Genomic DNA, 23,572 nt, shown 5'->3' with positions numbered 1-23,572 from the left:
CAACAGCCTACAGTCTCACATGTAAGAGACACAACAGCCCACAGTCTCACATGTAAGAGACAACAGCCCACCATCTCACATGTAGGAGACAACAGTCCACAGTCTCACATGTAAGAGACAACAGCCTACAGTCTCACATGTAAGAGACAACAGTCCACAATCTCAAATGTAGGAAACAACAGCCCACAGTCTCCCCACATGTAGGAGACAACAATCCACCGTCTCACATGTAAGAGACAACAGTCCACAGTCTCACATGTAGGAGACAACAGTCCACAGTCTCGCATGTAGGAGACAACAGGCCACAGTCTCGCATGTAGGAGACAACAGTCCACCGTCTCGCATGTAGGAGACAACAGGCCACAGTCTCGCATGTAGGAGACAACAGTCCACTGTCTCGCATGTAGGGGACAACAGTCCACAGTCTCACATGTAAGAGACAACAGTCCACAGTCTCACATGTAGGAGACAACAGTCCACAATCTCACATGTAGGAGACAACAGTCCACAGTCTCACATGTAAGAGACAACAGTCCACAGTCTCACATGTAGGAGACAACAGTGCACAGTCTCACATGTAGGAGACAACAGTCCACAGTCTCACATGTAAGAGACAACAGTCCACAGTCTCACATGTAGGAGACAACAGTGCACAGTCTCACATGTAGGAGACAACAGTCCACAGTCTCACATGTAAGAGACAACAGTCCACAGTCTCACATGTAGGAGACAACAGTCCACAGTCTCACATGTAAGAGACAACAGTCCACAGTCTCACATGTAGGAGACAACAGTCCACAGTCTCACATGTAAGAGACAACAGTCCACAGTCTCACATGTAGGAGACAACAGGCCACAGTCTCAAATGTAAGAGACAACAGTCCACAGTCTCACATGTAGGAGACAACAGGCCACAGTCTCAAATGTAAGAGACAACAGTCTGGCAGCACCTGTGGCTCAAAGGAGTAGGGTGCCAGACCCATATGCTGGAGGTGGCAGGATCAAACCCAGCCCCGGCCAAAAACTGCAAAAAACAAAAGAGAGAGACAACAGTCCACAGTCTCGAAAATGTAAGAGAAGCAGCCAACTCCAACATGGAACAGCCAGAAAAGAGTTGAGCTTCCAGCCAATTCTAACTTATGAAGAGCAGACTTTTTTACAACACCTCTTAATGGAATGGAAAAGAAAAAGACCAAAAATAAATTTAAAAAAAAAGAAAAGAAATAAAGTTGAGGAGACTCTGAAGGAAATATTAATTGAACTAAACAGGCTTTTAAAAATCTCTTTGGCTGGTGGCCGCCTGTAGTTCCAGCTACTCTGGAGCCTGAGGCAAGAGAATCACCTCAGCCCAGGAGTTGGAGGTTGCTGTGAGCTGTGTGATACAACGGCACTCTACCAAGGGTGATAAAGTGAGACTCTGTCTCTACAAAAAAAAAAAAATCTGTTTGGCATTCATTTGTGTAAAATGCATTAACTCATACATTGATAGTTGACTTATAAACAGACAAGTACTTCTGTCATGACACTGTCTTTAAAATAAAAACTGCCAATTATCTCTATGAAGCAAGTTAAGTAACAATTTCTTGTTCTGGCTGAAATAAATATTGAAAATGTATAGGTTCCTGGGTTTAGAATATAATAATATGCTGAAATTAAATAACATCTGATTTTTTACTGAACAGCTAAGAGATGTCTGGGAGAAATGCCAAGTAAATGGAAAAATTTAATTAGTCTAAAAAAAAAAAAACCCCAAACCCAAAACCACTTAGTGAAGTTATAGAAGTCTTTTGTTATATAAAAGTTAACACAAAAAATTACTGGTAAATTTCAAAAGGCCACCCTGGACATCCAGAGAATTTGGTGGGAAAAAAGGAAATGTTGTCAGACTCTGATAGGCCCGGGAAGGGGCTGGTGATGTACGAAGGGAAGGGATGGCAGCCTGGGGACCCTGAAAGTTCAGGCACGGTGTCCTGAGTGTAGGGGACCTGGGCGGGGAACTGGCGACGTTTTGCCCTTCTTCCATCTTTTCCCACCTCCCTCTCCTGGAATGGTCAGAGTGACATAAAATACAGGCAAGTCCCTGACAATATATACAATTTCAGGTAAGGTTTTAAATTTATCGAAATATCGAAAAATAACTCCTATCTTTGCAAACCACCATTCTGCTACATGTGCACTTTTAACGTCTGCCTTATAGCTAACTATGACTTTCTGTGCAGTTGCATCCATTGTTACCCTGTTTCTCAAACCTCAGTGTGCAAATGTTCCACCTGGGAGCCTTTAAAATGCAGATTCCAGTATGTCAGGTCTAAATTTGGACCAAAGACTTGCATTTCTAGCAGATTTCCAGGTGCTACTGATGCTGTTGTTGTCTGCAGGGTAACTGGGAAAATTCTAAGGAGCAGGATAACAGATGCTTCCATTCCCTTAGACCTGATTTTTTTAATTATTAGGTTGAATCATTTAAAATTCACATTAGTATAGGTCAAAAATGATCAAATATTGGCAATTTCATGCTCTATCTTTGTGCTCTATTTTTGCTGTGCTCTATAGACTTAAACAGGCCACTAAGGGTTAGAACATATTGCCAGCTTCCAGAAATATATGGCACATTTAGTTATTGAAAAATATTATTGGTGATATAAATAGAAAAGTAAAATAAATAAGGACGGGTGTAAATTTGTTGATACTTGCAGGTTTGTGATTCTATAACCTGCAATTATTGGTCATAACAGACTCACCTTTCAATATCCAAATCAAAGATCATGGAGGGCACACATGCAGCCCTAGAGGCCTAGACACAAACTACACATAGAATTCTATGCCATTTGGGACTTTATGAAATGAGAGCCAAAGTGATGTTTTAGCCAAATCCAATGACCTTCACCTAACCCTATTTCTGTGACAGGTTTATTTGGGTGTTTTGGCACAATGGCTGCTGAATGCTCACCTTCTTCTTACATCCCCAGAGGGCAGGTCACCAGTGTCAGTCAGAAACACACCTCACAATCATACTGTTTATTCAGGTGCGCTATGGGGCAGTGAAGTAATGTGTCCTGTGTTACTCAACTGATCATCATAACAGGATTCAAGAACAGGTTACAGGAAAAATCCTGCCAGGCAGTCACTGTACACAAATGAGTAAGATGTATAAACCTTATAAAACTTGGCTTGGAAAGAGGCAAAGGAGAAATAGTAAGGAAGATATTCTTTCACTGAAATTATCAGGGCCCTAGCAATTAGGAATATCAGACAATCCAAAGTGTGCCCCAAGAAAATGTCATATTATTCGTTCATTGAGTATTCAATAAACATTTATAGAGCACCTGTATAGGACTGTAAAATTGCAAAGTTATTGAAGCAATTTTTTATTAAAAGCACATTCAAGAAAATGTGTTATCAAAATGCAGATACCCCAAATTTAAAGACAAGTATATGAGCAAATTCTACCAAAAACAAACAAAAAAAATCTTTGCTTTAAAGTATTTTTTTAACTACCGAGAAATGATCCAGGTTCCACCTTGCTTTGGAAATTGAGCTTGAGCTTTCGTGGATGGTGGAGGAATATAATCAGAGTATGGGTCACTCTTTCCCTTTTGGGGAAAGCCACCTTTGGCACATTCCCAATTAAGTTAGAATCAAGCAATTGGTCTCTATGGTTATAGGGCCTTGAACATCAAAGCACACTCTAGTCTCAGAGGAAGATATTAAAGTAGCAGGTCATAGCTGAGTCAACTAATTAAAGCTGGAGACAGTGGAAGGAAAGTTCAGAAGTGCTGTTGCACCCTAGAACAGCTCTGATGCCCTGGGGACTTTCTAAGGCCATGTCAGGGGCAGCTCAACTGGCAGTGAGGCACCTGGAAACCTCACTGTGAACCTGGCTGCCATTGACCTTCTCAGCATATGGCACCCTCCATAACAATATATCCCACGATGATATTTTAAATAACAGAAACACTTATTTAATAATATATCACTGTTCCAGCTTACTAGAAGTCCCTAGATTGTGTAATTGATTTAATGGATTGTCAGAATTTCAATGAGCTGGTATTTTTTTTTAATTTTAGATTAATTACAATTAGCTATTACTTAAATCAAGGTGATGCCCCTGTAACCTCCAACAACTCAAGGCTTCAGGTTCCAGCCATCCTGTGGTTCCCTCCTATTTGACACTTGATCACTGCTTATAAATGAACATGAAAACCCGCAAGGTGTTATTCCCAGGGGGAGTGGTGCGAGGGAGACCCCTCCTTAGCTTAGGGGGATTGACCGCAGGGAAACTGCGGGTATGCAAATGATTTGTGGGGACAGGACGAGCCTGGGGCAAATCAAACCGGAGGAAGCAGGAGGTGGCAGCCGCAGCCTGCAGGTCCTACTTACTGTGCCTGACGTAGTGAACCGTGAGCCCCACGCACACCGCCAGGACGACCAGGGACACGAAGACGACCAGGCCGACGACCCAGGGCGCAGGACACGCTGCTCTCCTGCCCCTCACCACAGCTGGCCTGGGGCAGAAGGCAAACAGATCATATCAGACACAGGACACAACCACCCCTCGGGCAAAATGGACGTTTCTGGAGAACAGAGAACCGTTCAGCAGGGTGCTGCCTCGATTTACAACACACACGCAAGGTCCCGGACTGCTGAAGCCGATCCCAGCTCAGGCTGACTTTATGCAAGAAACATGGCTGCTGTGTGCCTCGGATTCCATACCCATGGAAGAACCACAAGAATGACGCGGTGACAGCGAGGGTCGAGGGGATTGCTCCGCGCAGCACCTGTGCGCGGCCGGCCGAGGGCGGCGAGGCGTTGCGAGGAGGGGAGCTGTCCCCGGCAGTCCCAGCTCTCCACCGTCTGCCACCGCCTGTGAAGTTGTCATAGCGAGTCCAAGAGGCCCCAGATAGAGTTCCTCATTCTATTCTGTCTCTGATTTATTGCCACATCAAACTTTGAGGATATGCGTTCAGAGATAACCATAGGCCCTCTTCTAAAGAACCTGAGGTTTTGAGCTGGTATTTACCTCTAAGTTCCAGGAAATCCTTCTGCCTGAGATTCCCTCAACCTCTTCCATTTTGTTCTGCCTCCAGAAACACATGTTACTGAAAGATGTTGATCAACCTGGTTTTCATTTGACTGTTGAAGCTGTTGTTCCCTTGGGTTCTAATAATTGAGAAGAAAACTCAAAAACCAGAGAAAATAAAATTATAAGTCAGAGCTGACTAAGGAATTCCAATATGATACTGTTACTTTAAATTTCTTGAGGCATTTACCATACACATTTGTGCTACAAGTTCTTCCAAAGCTCTGCCTGTCTGGTGGGTGAGGACTTGGGGCAAATGTGCTGTTTCCTGGAAAACCGGGTGTTGGATCCCAGTAAAGAGGATTCTACGCCCAGCCCTTCTCTCAGTATCTCTGACACTTGGACAAATCATTGAAACTGAGTTTAGTTTTCTCCATCTATCAATAAGGGGCAGGACTCATTCTGTTTGAAGCACTGTAGGACCCAGAATGAGGTCATGAGTTTGTAAACTTCTTGCAAACTGCAAAGCATTTCACAATAGTTAATTTTTGGCTTACAGAAATCCAGGGGACTCTGTTGCCCGGTGACACAGGACCAGGAACTAATAATATTATCATGCAGGTCCCTGCCCCCCCCCCCCCATCACTGCCTCCTGCCTCAGTCTGGACACACAGTAGCGAACACAGTGGAGGAAGTTATGGTGCTGTTATTGCTGTGTGACTCTGCCCTGCTGAAGCTTTAGGATACAGGGGAGACTCCCAGGACAGTCTCGGTTGGTCTCCTTCCATTTCTGCAACTCCCACAGGCTGTAGCCAGGGAAACTTCATTTTCCTCTCCCCACTTTTCCCTATCTCCAGTTTTCCCTCAAGTGGGTTTCAGAATGCCTCTTCCTAGAACAGCAATCCTTGCCATATGAAAAGACTAATCCACAAGGAGGCTAAGACGCTCCCAAAGCTGACTCCTGCCTCTTCCCTGATCAATGCTGGCTGTTTGCTGCAGGAAAAGGGAGATGTGTACAGCAGAGGTAAGCAGAACTTTGGAGAAACAGGGAGGGAAACTAATGGCAAACCATTACAGATGAATAATATGAACTTGTGCTTATAGGAAATATGGTAATATTATAAAAATTATATGATAGTTATGTAAAATTGTGAAATATAGAAAAAATTATATTTCTTCTATAATAACTTTTTCTTCTAAAAATATCAACTGGCACCGATACAGTAACTGTTAATCAAGACAGAAAAGTAAAGAAGGCAGTCCTTAAACTGAGGAGGTGGATCTCACCTGTGAGATGGGATACATTTTAATAAAAACTTTCAGATCATGTGCAATCTATGGTCTAGTTTTTGTAAATAATACCACCATGTATATAGAGAAGAGGACTCTATAGAGAAAGGGACTCGCCAAATTGTTAACAGGAAGAAGTGGAATAAGAAATAAACTTTTAATTTTAATTTATGTATTTTTTTGTTTCGTGGCGGATTTTTTTTTTTAAATAAACATCATAGCTTTTGAATTAGATGAGAGAAAGAGAGAAATTTTACAAGAAGACAAAGCAAATGAAGAAGATGATACACATCTTTTCATGGAGTTTTACATCACTGCTGTGTTCAAGGCAGCCTTGGGCCTCTTTCCTGATTCCCACATCTGTTTTAGTGACATGCTCTTCCTTGTGGCTTAGAAGACAAGAAGGAGAAGGGTGAATACCATCACAAACACTTTGAATAAACACGTAGGAGACTCTATTTCTGAGCCCTGTAACCAGCATATTCACCGTACAGTCTCATACCCACAGATCCAGAGCTCTTTATTTTCACCATGTGAAAATCAGAGTCATAATTCCAGGCCCCTCCTAACCTAATGAGCTATGTGGAGATAAAAATGGCAAGATGTTTTAGTACCTGGAACTCCCGAGTGCAAGAATCATTGTACAAATAATGAGGATGATTATTATCATCATTATTTTAATTATTAATAATAATGGTAATGCCCACATTACTGAGCTGTTTGTCATTTGAAACATTATCTTTTCTTGTCCCAGTCCATATGGCACTGTTTTTCAAACTGATTCACCCTATTTTTATTAGCTTTATTGAGGTATAAATTACTGTTTCTTAATTACTTTCTTCTTCCTCAACAAGTAATTCAATACTGAATAACTCCAAATTAGATGTGGCAGAAAGTGTGCTCAGAAAAATTAGTAAAATTGAAGAATAAATTAATTTTATATATCAATAGATACTTGTGTAATTAACCTTCTCCCCAACATAATCACATGTCCAAGCATTATTTCTACCTGTCTAAATGTATCTGAACCTCTCCAGGTAAAATTACCTCTGTATAGACTGAGTGAATTTTAATAGCTTTGAGAACATTAAATTGCTCTCTATGATCTTTTTTTTTTCCCAATTTTGGGACATGTAATCAGTGAAGAGTCAAGTGAATAGAGCAGTTAAAGTATGTGTACACACTTTATTTATTAGCCCCAATTATCAGAAGGCAAGCAAGGTGTCCAGAGCAGCATTGCATCCTTCTTTAACTTGTCGTTTATAGAATCACGCTGAAAACCACAGTAACAAAAGGCAAGGGGAGAAAAGCCATTAATGCAGATAAACCTTATGGCAAGTACTGGGAAGTGACAGGTCAAGCAGCACTGTGCTTTTAAGGGACCTCTACCAGAACAAACCCAAGTCTCCCCACCAGCACAACTCCTGGTCTGGACCGCCTGTTCTTCTAGTGACTAACACTCCCATCTCCCCCAAGCCACAAGCTCAGTGCAGCCGAGCTGCTGCAAGTGAACATGATCACAATCTATGTTGAGTTGGTGGTTTGAAAGCAGTGCTATCATTAACCTCTGCTCAGGAGATCAGCACACTTTTCTGCAAAGGTCTAGGTAATGACTATCTTAGGCTTTCCAGACTACACCTGCCATCCTAGCCCCTTGGGAGGCTGAGCCAGGAGGATCACATGAGCCCAGAAGCTCAAGGCTGTAGTGAGCTATAATTGCACCACTATAAGAGCATGATTCTGTCTCTAAAAAGAATTACAAATAACATTTTTCTGTCTTTTCCACAGATCAAAACCGTTCTATAAAGTATCTAATAGCATCAACCAGGCCCTGGGCTGAATTGTAAGATGTGCATCCACTGAAATAATAATTATGAATTGTTCTCAGGCAGAAGTTACATTATAACAACATAGAAGTCTAATTACCAGACAGCTATTCCCCCCCCTTTTTTTTTTACAACTCCAGGACAAATAATGGAAAATTCACTGTTTTTATTATAAATGTTTTTGTTTATACCCCATCTTGCATCACAAAGCTCTGTGATCATTTTTTTAATTTAAGGTGGCTTATAAAGACACACACACATATGTATACATACAGGGTTTTTTGTTTGTTTGTTTTTTATTCTTGGGCATTTTTTTTAATTTTCTCTGATCATTTTTTTTATTAAATCATAGCTGTGTACATTGATATATTCATGGGGCATCATTCACTAGCTTCACAGACCGTTTACCAAGTTTCACATACACCCTTGTAAGATGCACCCCTGGTGTAATCCCACCAATCCCCTTCCCTCTATCCACCTCCCCCCTCCCTCCCCCCTCTTTCCCCCTTTCCCCTATTCTTAGGTTGTAACTGGGTTATAGCTTTCATGTGAAAACCCTAAATTAGTCTCATAGTAGGGCTGAGTACATTGGGTACTTTTTCTTCCATTCTTGAGATACTTTACTAAGAAGAATACGTTCCAGCTCCATCCATGTAAACATGAAAGAGGTAAAGTCTCCCCATCTTTCTTTAAGGCTGCATAATATTCCATGGTATACATATACCACCATTTATTAATCCATTCGTGGATCGATGGGCACTTGGGCTTCTTCCATGACTTAGCAATTATGAATTGGGCTGCAATAAACATTCTGGTACAAATGTTTAAATTTAAAAATGCAATAGGAAAGCAAAACACAAGCGGAAACAAAATGGGAACAGCCCTGAACCACATGTTATAATCCCATCTAGACTAAACTGGGCAACAAAATTTGTAATTTTATAGCAGCCAACTCAGAAACAAAACTAAACAAAAGCAAAACACAGACAAGCAAAGCCTGCTCTGTAATATTCCTCCTGGTCTCACAGTTGTTCAGCAGCCACAAGGTTCTTTTAGGTGGTTTGTTTCCTCACCAAGGAAACAAAAATCAGTTCTTTAGTACACTTAGTATATTCTTAAATACCAAGCAATGGCATCAATTTTACTCAGTAAAAGCAATTTGTTGTGGGGATGAGGGTTGTGTGACATGAAGCTCTGTGATCATTGTTTTAAGTATCTGATGATACTTTTTAATTATTATTGAAATGTCCAGAAGGCATTTCCACATCATAAAGATTATCTATAGATTATTGCATGGTAGGCATAAAACTGAACTTTTAAAAATGTAGTATTACTTAGTACAGCAATAAGTTTTTAGTAAATATTGTGAGTGACAGAAAATCTTACCCAGAACTTAACCATTTCTCTATTTAACCAATTTAACCATGAAATTCAAGTGATGATCTTTTATCCCACAGAGGAGGCTGTGAAATAGCACGTATTAGACAGGAGTTTTACATAAGCATCAGGGGCAGCTCAACAGGGAGGCAGGTTTCCGACCTCCACTGTGTAACCGTCCAGGTCTTTACCAAGTTCTCAACCAAACCTGGTGCCTCACAGGTCATCACAAACTGCAATTAAATTGAAACTTCACCTGACCTCTAGAAACTTATGATTACAAGTACATGGTGTGCAAAAAATGTAAAGATATGACTAAATACTAAGGCATGGGTTTATAGACTTATTAATTGAGCTGTTGTGAGTTTTATTTCCACTAACATAGGTGCCTTCTTTTCCTTAAACTCCTTCTGGCTTGAGATAATAAATGAGTGTGATCTGAGTAATCAAGTTCAAAAGCAGCAACATCCAACAGAGAAGTTGATAGCGACGCCAGTGCAGCCAGTCTTAGAAATGGTGCACACTTCAAAGTGTAGAAAGAAGATGAGAACAGCAGGCTGTGTACGACATGCCCTGCAGGTGGATCAGATGAAAATGGTTGAGGAACCCAAGCTAAGACACTCTGTGGCTGCTAACATGTAACTTTAGATGTGAAGAAACTTTCTGTGATCTTTTTTTTTTTTTATTAAATCATAACTGTATACAATGATATGATTATGGGGCATCATACACTCACTTCATAAACCATTTAACACATTTTTATCACAGTGGTTAACATAGCCTTCCCGGGGTTATCTCAGTTACTGTGCCAAAACATTTACATTCTACATTTACCAAGTTTCGCAAATACCCCTGTAATATGCACCACAGGTGTGATCCCACCGATTCCCCTCCCTCTACACACACCCCCTTTCCCACTTCCCCCTATTATTAAGTTGTAGCTGGGTTATAGCTTTCATGTGAGAGTCCCAAGTTAGTTTCATAGTAGGGCTGTGTACATTGGGTATTTTTTCTTCCATTCTTGGGATACTTTACTAAGAAGAATATGTTCCAGCTCCATCCATGTAAACATGAAAGAGGTAAAGTCGCCATCTTTCTTTAAGGCTGCATAGTATTCCATGGTATACATATACCACAATTTATTAATCCATTCGTGGATCGATGGGCACTTGGGCTTTTTCCATGACTTAGCTATTATGAATTGGGCTGCAATAAACATTCTGGTACAAATATCTTTGTTATGTTGTGATTTTTGGTCTTCTGGGTATATGCCCAGCAGAGGAATTACAGGATTGAATGGCAGATCTATTTTTAGATCTCTGAGTGTTCTCCATATATCTTTCCAAAAGGAATGTATTAATTTGCATTCCCACCAGCAGTGCAGAAGTGTTCCCTTTTCTCCGCATCCACGCCAACATCTCTGGTCTTGAGATTTTGTGATATAGGCTAGTCTCATTGGAGTTAGATGATATCTCAAAGTAGTTTTGATTTGCATTTCTCTGATGATTAAAGATGATGAGCATTTTTTCATATGTCTGAAGGCCTTGCGCCTGTCTTCTTCAGAGAAGTTTCTCTTCAAATCCCTTGTCCAGCCTGCGATGGGATCCCTTGTTTTTTTCTTGCTGATGCGTTTGAGTTCTCTGTGGATTCTGGTTATTAAACCTTTGTCAGAGATATACCCTGCAAATATCTTCTCCCATTCTTGACTGTCTTCCTACTAGGCCTTGCTCCTGACTTTGTCTAGTTGCCCCCTCTGGGAGCCCACATGATAACCATCCAAGCGGCTTTGCCCTGGAGACCAGGCACCTGTGTCAAGGTGTGAACAGATGAGAATCTGGGCACATTCCACGTCACATAAGTCCCAGAAGACTCGGCCCTCATGTGTCCTTCTTCATTTGTTAAAAGCCCAGTGGAATTTAAATTGGTCTAGATCAGGTCTAGATCAACCTTCCTAATGCCACGAGCCTTTAATACTTTGGGTTGTGACCCACAGGTTGAGAACCACTGGTCTAGATGCTCTTTAATTTCTACCAAAGCTAATGTTCCATCCCTCAAATAACCAAAAAATGCTTAATATAATAATTAAAATTCAGCTTTTATTAAACATCAGCCTTCATGTAGTTCTTCAAACACATCATTTTTCTGTTGACTACAATGTTAGAAAATTTGAAATATTTCTAGTCAAATATTCAAATACTAGAAATAATCCAAGTATCCTCCCTGTGAGAAAGCCTAGTGTCCACTTTTGAGGTTAAAAGTCACACTTTACTACTTTCCTGGAGAAGTTGATGGTATAAAAAAAACACAGAAGGAATAAATTCTACTATCTGATAGTACTGTAGAGAAATTATAGTTAGCAATAATTTATTGTATGTTCTAAATAGCTAAAAGAGAAGAATCACAATGTTCCCAACACAAATAAAAGACAAATGTTGGAGGTGATGGATATCCCCATTTCCCTGATCTGTTCAGTACATATTGTATACAGGCATCAAAATATCACATGTACCTCAAAAAAATGAACAACTATTACATATCTAGAATGTTCTATACCCAGACTGACACATGCCTGAATATGCCATCCGGAATATATGCTAAGAGCCTGTGGTCTTCCCAACGGCTGTTTCCCTGGCCAACTCTGTAAACCACATGCTAAGAATCCTTAAAGTAATCTAAAAATTCCTGTATATAATAAAATCTTATTTGAATGAATTTAGCAATGGATGACAATTGGAAAATGTACAGACCTTCTTGATGTTTTTATAATTCTTTCAAAAAGAAATGTGATTTTTCTTGATTAATGTCTTTCCTGCCCCAATTACTGACCTGCCATATATGTTTGGGGATGGAACACAAGATTTGTGAAATAAATCATTATATACACACTTTAACTTAATGATATTCTAATATATTATCACTTTAATAACAATGAAACAAGCTCAAATTCATATTAGAATTTTTCTGTGTAAATTAACACCACAAAGATCATAAGAAAGAAGAAGTATTTGCTTCCAGAAGAAGCAAATTGTTTCAGTTGCCAGCGTCTATGGATTTACCTCATATCTCGATGACTATGGCTGCCGCACCCGTGGCTGTAGCTCCGCTCACCTAACTTCAGCCCTTCAACCGCCTACGTGCCTGCTTATCTCTGCTGGACAAGCCTCTCACCCCTGAATCCTAACGCGTCCACATCACAGACTCCTGGATGCCTAGCCCAGATATGTTCTTTTATTCTTAATATTAATATTAGGAACATTGATGTTTTGTTAGGCAAATGGCCACCTGGAAAAGAGAATTGGGAGTTGTCATGTGACTGTCTGGCCTCTATGTTGGTGTCTGGAGCCCTGAGGAGCTCTGCATGGTGAGAATGTGTGTACCAACAAGAGCACAGATGCCACGCCAGACGGTGACCCAGGAGACACTGCTCTTGCTGGAGAGACAGTGCGACAGTGGGAGCCCAGGTCCTTCCTAGTCATTTTGTGAACCTCCCTTCAGCTTGTTTCACCGTAAGCAGAATGAAGTTCATTTCGTGTGACCTGCTGTAGCTCTGGGCTTCCTGCCACTCACAGCTGAATCTGAAATGCTATGATGTACAGGACAGATCAGTTGTGATCAGGGTAAATGGCCACTGTCTTCAGGAAAAGAGGGTATCAAGAAACATATTTCCCAATTCTCTTGCAGATTCTATATTTGGAAAAGAAGGAAAACTATTTTTACTTAATTTTCTCTAGCCCCATAGTTTTGAGATAGAAATAATAAATCTAATATTAATCAGAAGGCCAAGTTTCCAATCAAGGAACTCCTGTAACAAGCTCAGTGCCTTTGGGGAATTAACTTCCACCCTTTTGTTCAGAGGGTAAAGCTTTGCCCTCAGACAGCTTGGGTTTCGTGGAGCTCTGCCCCTTCCCAGCTGGGAGGCTTCTGGAACATCAGAACCTGCAAACAGGCTGATGACAGGCCCTGACTCACAGGTTCTTCTGAAGGCCAAATAAAATAACATAGTGCAGTGGCCGCAGGCCAACACATGGCAGCTACTCAACAAGCCTTGGCTATTATCATTGCTTCCTCCTTCATAATGAGAAATTAATTTTAAAGTGAGTTGCAAAATCCCTCCACATGCTTCACATGTGCCTGAGGGGATGAGAGGCGGAAGGATGGCAGAGGGGTCCCAGCCTGGGCCTCCACCCACAGCAGCTCTGCCCCAGACCCCAGGTCTGTGTGAGGCCTTCTGTGCATAAAAGGGATTCAGCCGGCAAAGACAATGAAGAAAAGCCCTCGCCCTGAGCACAGCCAGGTCCAGGAGGCTACGAGTCCGGCAGCTGTCAATTGTCAGACACAGGCGCGCGAGCGCGCGCGCGCACACACACACACACACACACACACACACACACACACACACACACAGTTCAGCATCAGGATTAAACTCTCTTGGAAAGGCCAACTCCAGCTCTGTTTCTGAATCCAGCAACTTATACCCACCTGCTTCAAAATGGCTTGAATGTACTATATGATTTGAAAGATTAGTTTGAAATATTTACGATATATTCATTTACCATCTTTGGTAAGATTAAGAGATGCTAAGATTAAGGCTAATTGTCTGAAGGTCCAAGAGAGTTAGCTTTGCTTACCAGTGGGCACCTGTGACTCGGGGACCATGACCTGGGAGAGAAGGCGCAGAGGCCGCGAGAGCAGGGGCTGCAGACAGAGCACGCACATTCAAACTCCAGCTCTGTTATTAGCCACCGGGAGATGTGGACTTTTCTGTCTTCCTAACTTTTGGTTTTCTCTCTGTAAAGTCAGTGTTATATTAAAATTACCTGCCTCACAGGGTCACTGATACATACAAATGAGAAAACATATGTTGGGGCTGTGTACAGCATATGTGTGTGTACCCATATACACAGACTTATGTATACGTAGGACACACACACATATCAAAGAATATTTTTATTCCTACTATATGTACCCTCTCTAAATTTTACCAAATGTGATCTGACAAGCTTTTAAAGTGAATAACTAATTTTAAAAGTACCACAAAAAATTTTTTTATACAATTTCAAATGGTTATAAGCAATAGCAATGATATTTCTGGGTCATGTCCCCCTGTGATAACTTCCTCTTGACTGTACTAGACTCAGCAGACTGGTGACCTGGGAGGACGGTTCCATCTCTAGCCCTGACTGACTCACCCATTCTTTTGACCACATGTAAATTATCGAATCTTTGAACACTTTATTCCCTTACTTCATAGACTGCATATAGCAATGCTTCCTGTCTACCAACCCCAGAAGTCTACTTCAAAGATTATCCATTGTTCTTTGAAAATATAAATGTTATGTATTTTACTACAATAAGATGATTGATCAGAGTAGCAGAAGAGCCTCTGGGACAAACAAAGTAGGCCTGGTGGGAATGGTCTGGCATCATGACTAACAGCACAGGACAGGCTTTGAAGTCAGCTGGACTTGCATTAACTGCCAGTTCCATCACCTCTGGACAAATAGTGTTAACCTGTCTGAGCCTCAGTTTTCTCATCTGTGAAATGGGTATAATAATATAACCACAGCTTGTTACAAAGGTTAAACACACATGGTGTTTAAGGACAGCAGTTGGCACGTAGTACATGTGAAGCAAGAGATGGCAGTGATGATTTTGTCTTGCCCTGACTCACAGTTCAACTTTGAACCAAGTGCTAAATCCTCTGTGTCTGCTTTTGAATCTTCAAAAAGGAGGTATCATTTGACATCTTCAGATGAAAGCTTGTGTGATATAATTTAATGATGCCTGCATAGTCCTTTGGATTCCATTCGTTCTATTATCTTAGAATCACTGTTCTAAAAAATTCAAAAATTGCCCAAGCACACAGGCCACGTGCACACCTGAGAGAGGAAGGTCGGGCTGCAGGTCCAGGCATGACCTGGTGTCTCTGTCACTCAGTTTTCTTTCTCAACCTTTTAAAACCTTCCCACTCTCCAATCAGGCATTTCAAACCTGTTAAATGATGCCTGAATCTGTGAGAATATTCCTCTCAGTTCTCATCTATCATCCTCGGTGAGAGCTTGAGGAGACGCTTAGGCGGTTCCTGCCAGCCCTGCCCCAACAGAGCCGTGAACTCAGCCAGGGAGTCGGCTGCACTGGGGGCTCGGAGGAACTGCCCCGCCGTCAGGCTCACAAAGCCCAGGGCTGACACTAATGTGCGTTATGTGCTATTTTTCTGGAATCTTTCCACGTCTTCCCTCTTTATGCTGAAGCAATGACATGTTTTTGGAGACGATCAGACAATAGTGACAGAATTACAAAGGTCTACTCAGCGGTTAGTTACTGCAGACCAACAAATTAATTCCATGAAATTGCACCAAGATGAACTTGGTTTTCACAGCATAGCAAACATAATCCTTTTTAGAAAACAGCAATGATGTAACTGCAGCATTATACTCTGTGTGGAAAATTAAGGTCACTGCTTATCTTATTTAAATACAAAGGCAGTTTTAGGAAAATTGAATAATGGCAACAAGTGGATTTTTTAAATGTTTTTAAAAACTGTAAATAAAAGTAAAATTAGACCTCTACTCTTCCTCCCTCAGCATGAATGCAGATGATTTCATACTAATCTTTACCCTGTCTGGGAGTTTTGCCCACACATTCGCATTTTCTCCACATGTTTATATGGGTGTTTGTTTTCCATGTTTCTGTCAGAGCATAAAATTTCCAACAATTCTTTGGAAATGTGTCACAGGGAAAACAATAAGGACTTTAAAGCTAGAAAGATCAGGTCAGATTATAGTTCCAAAACTCAGTAGAAGCCTAAATAATCAGAGCCACAGTTATTTCATTAAAAAAAAAAAAAAAGGAATTAAATTTCTCAAAGCATGACCAAAATGCAATGAAATTGCCTTTTACAAAATCCCGATGTCTAGCAGGTGGTCCACAGGGGGCTTTCTTCCACAGAGGACCCATCACAAGAACTCATTGAACACTTCAATGCGGCCCAGGCTGATCCTGGCTGCAGGAGAGCCGTGAGCACCTGCCACACGCCTGCCACAGTCGCTCCAAGCCCAAACCTCAGCAGAGTGCCCCTTAGCATCACTGTTGGCTGATTATCAGGGCGACATTAGTAGATCAGTTTTACTGTAAACAGACAGATGCTTAAAATCCAAATAAGAGCACCTTGTCTATTTGACACAAACCACCTAAAAAAAGGTCTGCCTGCTCCTTCCAGTTCCCCACGCCTTCCTAGCATCCTTCCTCCTGACCATCACTCTCCTGCCGGCAGTGAGAGGTGGCTCAGGAGACAGCACCTGCCATTAAGGTGAAGATGTAACTACACCAGTTTAAGTAACACCAAGGGCTACCTCTGTTCAAATGACTTATTTCGCTTTTACCTTAATTTCTTTCAGCCTCACAGATTCCCTTCTTTTTTGTCTCTGCACAGTCAGTCCTCCTCAGACTTGAGGGTGAGGAAGAATCACACTGTGTAAATTGTTACAATAAGATTCTTGTGCCTCCATCAAATTCGTCAGAATTTCTGGGATTGAGGGCTGCCTCCCTATTTTGAATAAGTGTTCATTGACTGCCATGCAGGGGTCCAGGGCCACGCTGTGAGAAATGGTTCTCACCCTAAGAAGTGAAAGTTAAATTTGTCCATTTTGTCTCATCTCAGTATTCCTCATTTTACCCTTATCTACCTCAGCGTCGTGCATGTGAAATCCACAAATTCAGTCTCTCACTGTAACTCTCACCAGTGGCCGCGGGTGGCAGTGAGCGTTCACCCAGCACAGGACACTCCTCTGATCACTGTGAGACGGGGTCTTCTCTCCCATAGTCCCTTCCCTATAAACGTATTCCTGACAGTTTTCTTGAACCTTCTGAAATAGGGTGTGTGTGTGTGTGTGTGCGTGTTTATAAAATTCACATATTGATCACTTTATGCTCAAAGAGTAGTATGAAATATGAGTGTGGAGAAAAATGGCAGCATACTCATGACAAGAATGCTTACCTGCTCCAAATTTCTTCACACCCATAAATTCTAAAAAAGTGATTCTTATTCAGGCAACTGAAGAGGGATGAGGTATTTAATAGAACTACATGTTTTCCTAGCTATAAACCAATGCTCTCAAAAGGAAATTATCTACTTATATCCCATTATTCCAATTATATCTCTTTCTTGAGAGCTCTCCTGTTGGCACACTCACAGCAGCAATTTTGAGTAATAAACTTAATCCCTTTTCCACTCTGGCCCATTCCTTAACCCTTAATCCCATCTAGACCCACAAGAACACAGATGTGCTTCGTCCTTCGTACAATCCCCCACCTCAGGAAGATGTTTCCATTCATCAGCTAGTGGATTTTGTGGGGGGTTTGTTTGCTTGTTTTTCTTCCCTGAAAGGTAACTTTCACCTACTCTGAAGTAGAACTTTGAAAAACAGGCACATTGCTTCAAATTAGAGGCGACACTCAGGGAAATTCATGCCCATGTTCCCACATTACAGCCCCTCTGTTAGTTCAGAATACTTCACCTCACTCAGACCCAGCATAGACAGGCTTGCAGTCCATTCAGTGTGTCGAGTGTGGAAAAAGTTTTCTTGCAGCACTGTTTTCTCTAGTAGCATTTCAGAGAAAACAAGGGGAGAAAGGAAGGACACAAAATCATCACGTTTGATGAAGGAAACCTTGCAAAGACAGGGAGCCTTGATGTGTCTGACCAATTTGTTAGTCTCGGTAGCTCTTAGTCGTGGGTTCATCAACACACACAAGAATATTAAACTTCTAACAAGTATGTGCAACTTCCTGTCAGTGACAGGACCCAGCTGCTTTTCCTTATTGAATGAAGACTACAGATTTCACTGGGAGTCAACATTTTTCAAACCCTTTTCTTCAAGCAGAAGTTAATTAAAAATGATATGCCAATATGTCAATCAGAGAAAATAAATCTTAATCCGAAGATGATTTTCATACTCAAAACTGGTACGCTGAAACCTTGCTACTAGTTTGTTTCTAACCCTAAAAGGAAACAACCTAAAAATGATTATGACCAACCTACTAGAGAAGGTGATGGTGGCACATCAGTAGATTTATTTTTAAAATCTGACATAATAATTCAGCCATACTATCTTCTTTCATTGTTTCTGATTCTTTCAAAATACTTACAATCTTTAAACTTTAAACCCTGTGCAGAAATAAACACAATTTTGATCTGCATAATTTTACATTTTTTTCACTTGTATACTTTCTGAAATAAAAGCATTTCTCACTAAGACAAATAAAGCCCAAGCAAAAATACATTCTGCTTTTCTTGAAACAAACAAACTTACTAAAGGACAGCTGTCAAATAGCACGTGCCCTTACGTGTAGTTGAAGGCTTCTGAAAGGCTACGGGAAATCACTGTGGCTAGAGCACAAAAGGATGGAAGTGACACAGAAGGAGTAGGAATCTGTTTCTTGACATAACTTCATGTAAAATCTCAATTTCTTTTCTATATTAAAAATAGTAACAAACTGAAGATCTACATGCCCCTTGTGTGGCTTATGCCACTTTAAGCTAGCAGGTGCCTAAAGACAGAGGCAAAGGAGCTCACCGGTACATGGCTGAGCCGCACAGAGTGTCCGGTGAAGACAGGTGCCCGGTGTAGACAGGTGCGCATCCAGCCCCATCAGTGATCCCAGTCCGACTGAGGTGGAGAAAGAAGTCACTGATGATCTAAACAGAACCAGTCGGACGAGTCCTGGCTAGCATGGTGGGGACTGTGTGATGACTAGGACAAAGACAAATTTTACAAGGAGCAAGAGCAAAAATAAACTGTAAGCACTTGTAGGAGTGGGAACTTAAACACTATTGTTTTAAAATATGTTTACTTTTAAAATATGGGCATAAACTAGATTTTTAGAAGTCAGATGCATAAATCTAGAAATTTTGAAACTATCTTGCTCAGTCTCCTCACATTTCCAGTGAAGAAAATGAGGTTTAGTTAAGTCACACTGCTTGGGCAAAAATTACGTGATGGATGAACTGACAAATCAGAACTAACACCCTCATTTTCTAAACTAATCTGACACATTTTTCATTTCCTCTGCATATAATATAAGTTCTATTTTTGCATTAACTGTATTAGTTTTTGGAAATGCATGAAATTAGAAAAGCATTAACATCTTACAATTATGTGCCATTATTTTTCTAGAAAAGTTGAGTAGTTTAAAGATACTAATCCCCAATTGAGGCAGTGTATTTCTTCATCATACTGGAGACAGGCATGTCAGCTGTCATCGAGTAACTACTACCTTATTTCCGGAAAGTAAATAATATATATTTTCTTAATGTGTCTTCACTCTCTGTATGCAAATATCTGTGTTTGTATTAGGTTTAATATTTAAACTGCCTTTTTTAATCCTCGTAAACCAGATTAGGTGTTTCTTCTCAATGCTGTCATGGTGTTGTAACATTTACCTCATTATTCTAGAATTTTTGCTTAATTATATCTCACCTCCACTAGACTGTGAATTCTTAACAGACAGCAACCCTATTCCTGGCACAGATGGGCTCTCAAAAATACACATGAAAAGGACAGGAAGAAGGAGGGAGGCAGGAGGGGCTACGTGTGACCAGTCTTAAAAATCACCATAAAGAAAAGAAGTAAATCTTGTTTAATTCCTCTACACATTCCATTTAGCCAATGGCTCTCCTGAACAGGTGCCAAAGTTAAGATTTGTGGTAAAGTATGGGGTTGGGAAACCAAGAATTATAATCACTCTAGCAGTAACTCAAGAACCCTGTATGTGGAAGCAGACTGAACACAGCTCTAGAACCCTACGCCCTTTTTATTCTGGTCAATAGGGCAATTAACAGTGATTAATAGCAGGTGCATCTACACTCGAGCAGTCATTCCACGTACAGTGTTGGTTACTCTCCACTGTGTGCAGTCATTCTACGTAAAATATTGGGTTACTCTCTACCCACTTCAATATTACAATTTAGCCAAAAATAAAGATGTAACAATAACATAGTAAAAACATCTAGGTTATGAGATTAAGGTATCCTTATGTAGCTTTAAAAAGGTGAAATCTCTGCCAATGAAATTTCGTTATGGCTCAATAATACTATATTCTATCTTATACTCACATTCAATGAAAATACTGAGTTTTCTCTTGCTTTCAAAGGAAAATAGGATTCCTCCTCGGTTTAGGAAAACCTCAAGAACTTTTTTCTCTCACATAATCCACATTCCACCTCAAATAAATTCATTAGGTAGCCATGTGGTCCTACATATTTAGGTTTGCGTGTAACTTAGAAATGCAGGTGCAGAATATGGAGATAGCCCCTGTGAATATTTTAAAGCCCTATGAGTATGAACTACAATATAGAAAACCAGAGAACCAGCAATTAAAGGTGTGTAAGTAGAGGAGAAGTGATGTCAGCCTAAAGATACTGACAGGTAATCACATCTGTCCTTCTGATATTAATGACCTTTGATGAGGCTGCTGGAAAGGCATTATCGGATAGGCCATCAAAGTGTCCTGACATAGCTCACACTTCACTGGAAATTTGAAGAACGATGTGGAAGGACAGAGGAATGAAACATTAGGCTCCAAATTATCCACTGAGTAATGCATGTCGTGTATTTAAGCGTTTCTCGGATGGTTATTCTTGGAATAGTAAGATATAAAAGCAAAGTGAATCATTTCAAAATTGATCTGTAAGAGAAGAAAAGGATTTTAGAGCAAAAGTTTGTCTTTCATTCAAATATTTATTTTTCTTTGCTGTTTTGCTGAAATCATAATTTTTTTCTCCAATCCTTTTGTCCTAAAACTATGACGTGAAGAAAATAGTTTCAGTTACCCTTCTCCTGTGTATGAATCTACCAGTCTGTCTTTCCTGGGCCGTTCTGTGCAATGGCAGGAGCAGAGTCAGGAAAAGGTGTTTGTGGACTTGAGTCTCTTGGAAACCCTCAGCATGTTATGTTGCATAACAAGCACAACAGCAACTTGACCACAGGCATTTTTATAAGCCAACAAATTATTACGTGGTCCTTTCTGCACTCAGCAGTATCATAGCAATGAGGCATCCAGTGGCCTTAGGCTACAGAGGTGTAGGGCAATGTAGCTGGTCGTGGGGGGTTTTCAGCATTTTTGGAACATCCCCAGGCTTGTACCAAGTTCTTTTATGCTTGATAATACATGAATGCCTACTTTAATAAACTGATTGACTTACGGAAGCCCTTACAGTTATACCTGGGTTATGTCACTGTAGTGCTGAAGCCATCCTTTCATCAGTCAGTTTATTGGGCAGTGTGTTACAGACTGGCCAATACTGTAGGACAAGAATGAGCGGATGTGGGTAAACACAGCTGTTGTCATTTCAGAGTCCATTCCTTCTTAGCATTTACTGTTTTGAAGGTTCCCATGTGCCTTAATTTTGTTAACTTGAGAAAACAAAGAATGTCAATATAATTAATTACCTTTTGTCTCTAGCTCATCAAGGAGAGATTATGTGAAAGTTCTGCTGGAAAATAAGTTGTCACTACTCTGCCTCTGATTTTCCTTTTCTTTTGTCTGCATGCACAGTGAAAACGCAATGTTTTCTGTATTTCTCTATAAGAGGCTTTGCAATTGATAAGAGATATCTTCATGATGCTGTGGATAATTTTTCTGGGCCTTGATGTGAGGATCTGCTAAGCCATGTAATGCATTATGATACATACAATAAAAACCAGAGATAAGGATTTTAGAATTAACTGACAATAATAATGCTAAAGCAATTATTTTATTTTCAATTTATTGGTATGTACAATAGAGACAGGCCAATGTTAGGTTGGTGAATAAATGAAGATGACACTTCTGGGCCTAGTTTAAGTGCCAAACAGATTTTTTTTATAGTTACTTTTTGAAAAACACTTCTAAGATTAATTTCATTATGAGGGATCAACTTTCAATCTTCAGAACAGACTCTTAATGAGATATGAAAATATTTACTCTTTATCTCCTTATAAATAAACATGCCCTCAAAATATGCAATAAATTGATAAAATAGGAATCAAATTCAAGAAAAAAGTAAAAATGCAGCTATGTTCTACACATTGTTTAAGAGTCTAATGGAACTGCAGATTTGGCTTTGAACTTCCTGGCAGCAGGAATAACAACGGGAACTTAGTAAGTTTTATAATTCTCATTACTTAAAAGAAAGAAACACATCAACAGAGAAATTTCCCTACTGCCAAATTGATGAAGAAATTTCTCAAATGAAGATAACATTAAGCAATGCATTGAATAATGTCACAATATCTTTACCCAAAAAGTGTGTTTTAATTCATAGAACTATTTCTTATAAATACAGTCACACTCGGGGGACTGGTTCCAGGACCCCACGCACACATACACCCACATCTGTGTACCTGGCAAGTCCAATAGTCAGCCCTGGGGGCCAGCACGTGACAAGTCAGCCCCCTGTGGATCAGAGCTCCACATCCCTCGGTACCATATTTTCCATTCACTTTTGGTTGAGAAAACTCACGTATAAGTGGAGCCACATGTATCAAGCCTATGTTGGTGAACATTAAATTCAAAGGAGGCTGAGACTCTCACTTGAAGTTGAGCTGGCCACAATTTTTGAAGCAGATGCGTTTATGAGGTCGTGTTTGTACATTTCCACCAGTCCAGCTTGATCCAAAGGAAAATTCTAAGTAGCTAGACTAGCAGTACCCTGTTCCTTAGGCGAACTTCCTAAAATATTACTTCTGTCAGGAGAACTTTATAGAGACAGAACTGTAGAGCAGGACACTGGCCATGGAAGCCCAAATGTGAACAACTCACCTGCAGAACCAACTTGCTCCCCCACCAAAAACAGAAAGGAAGGAAGGAAGGAAGGAAGGAAGGAAACAGGACATGACCTGAGTCCCACCCCCCTTAGGGGGGTTGTGTTGCATGCTGCTGATGGAGAGAAGGTCGACACATTGTGTTACACGAAGAAGCAGTTGACAAAATCTATACTTTGTCAAAACTGAAGAACTAGATAAAATTTTACACTTTCATCAAGTAAAATTCCATGATTTAGGTGGGTGTGCTTTTGACT

The 23,572-nt window shown here is 40.6% G+C and overlaps 1 protein-coding gene across 1 annotated transcript in view; it reads right to left on the bottom strand.

The window, feature by feature from the left end:
* Nucleotides 1–19,163, bottom strand: part of LOC128588019 (transmembrane protease serine 11E-like) — a 41,846-nt gene extending 22,683 nt beyond the window's left edge. Inside the window, exons 1-2 of the mRNA XM_053594951.1 lie at nucleotides 19,089–19,163; nucleotides 4,381–4,505 (exon numbers count right to left, since the gene is read on the bottom strand). Of these exons, the coding sequence (XP_053450926.1) occupies nucleotides 4,381–4,505; nucleotides 19,089–19,096 (133 nt within the window). The 5' untranslated portion in view covers nucleotides 19,097–19,163. The remainder of the gene's footprint in view (nucleotides 1–4,380; nucleotides 4,506–19,088) is intronic.
* Between the last annotated feature and the right edge of the window lie 4,409 nt (nucleotides 19,164–23,572).

The sequence above is a fragment of the Nycticebus coucang genome, chromosome 1 (assembly GCF_027406575.1).
Source record: "Nycticebus coucang isolate mNycCou1 chromosome 1, mNycCou1.pri, whole genome shotgun sequence".
Classification (NCBI taxonomy): domain Eukaryota; kingdom Metazoa; phylum Chordata; class Mammalia; order Primates; family Lorisidae; genus Nycticebus; species Nycticebus coucang.
Note: the sequence above shows the minus strand (reverse complement) of the source record. Positions and strands in the feature narration are given on the sequence as shown.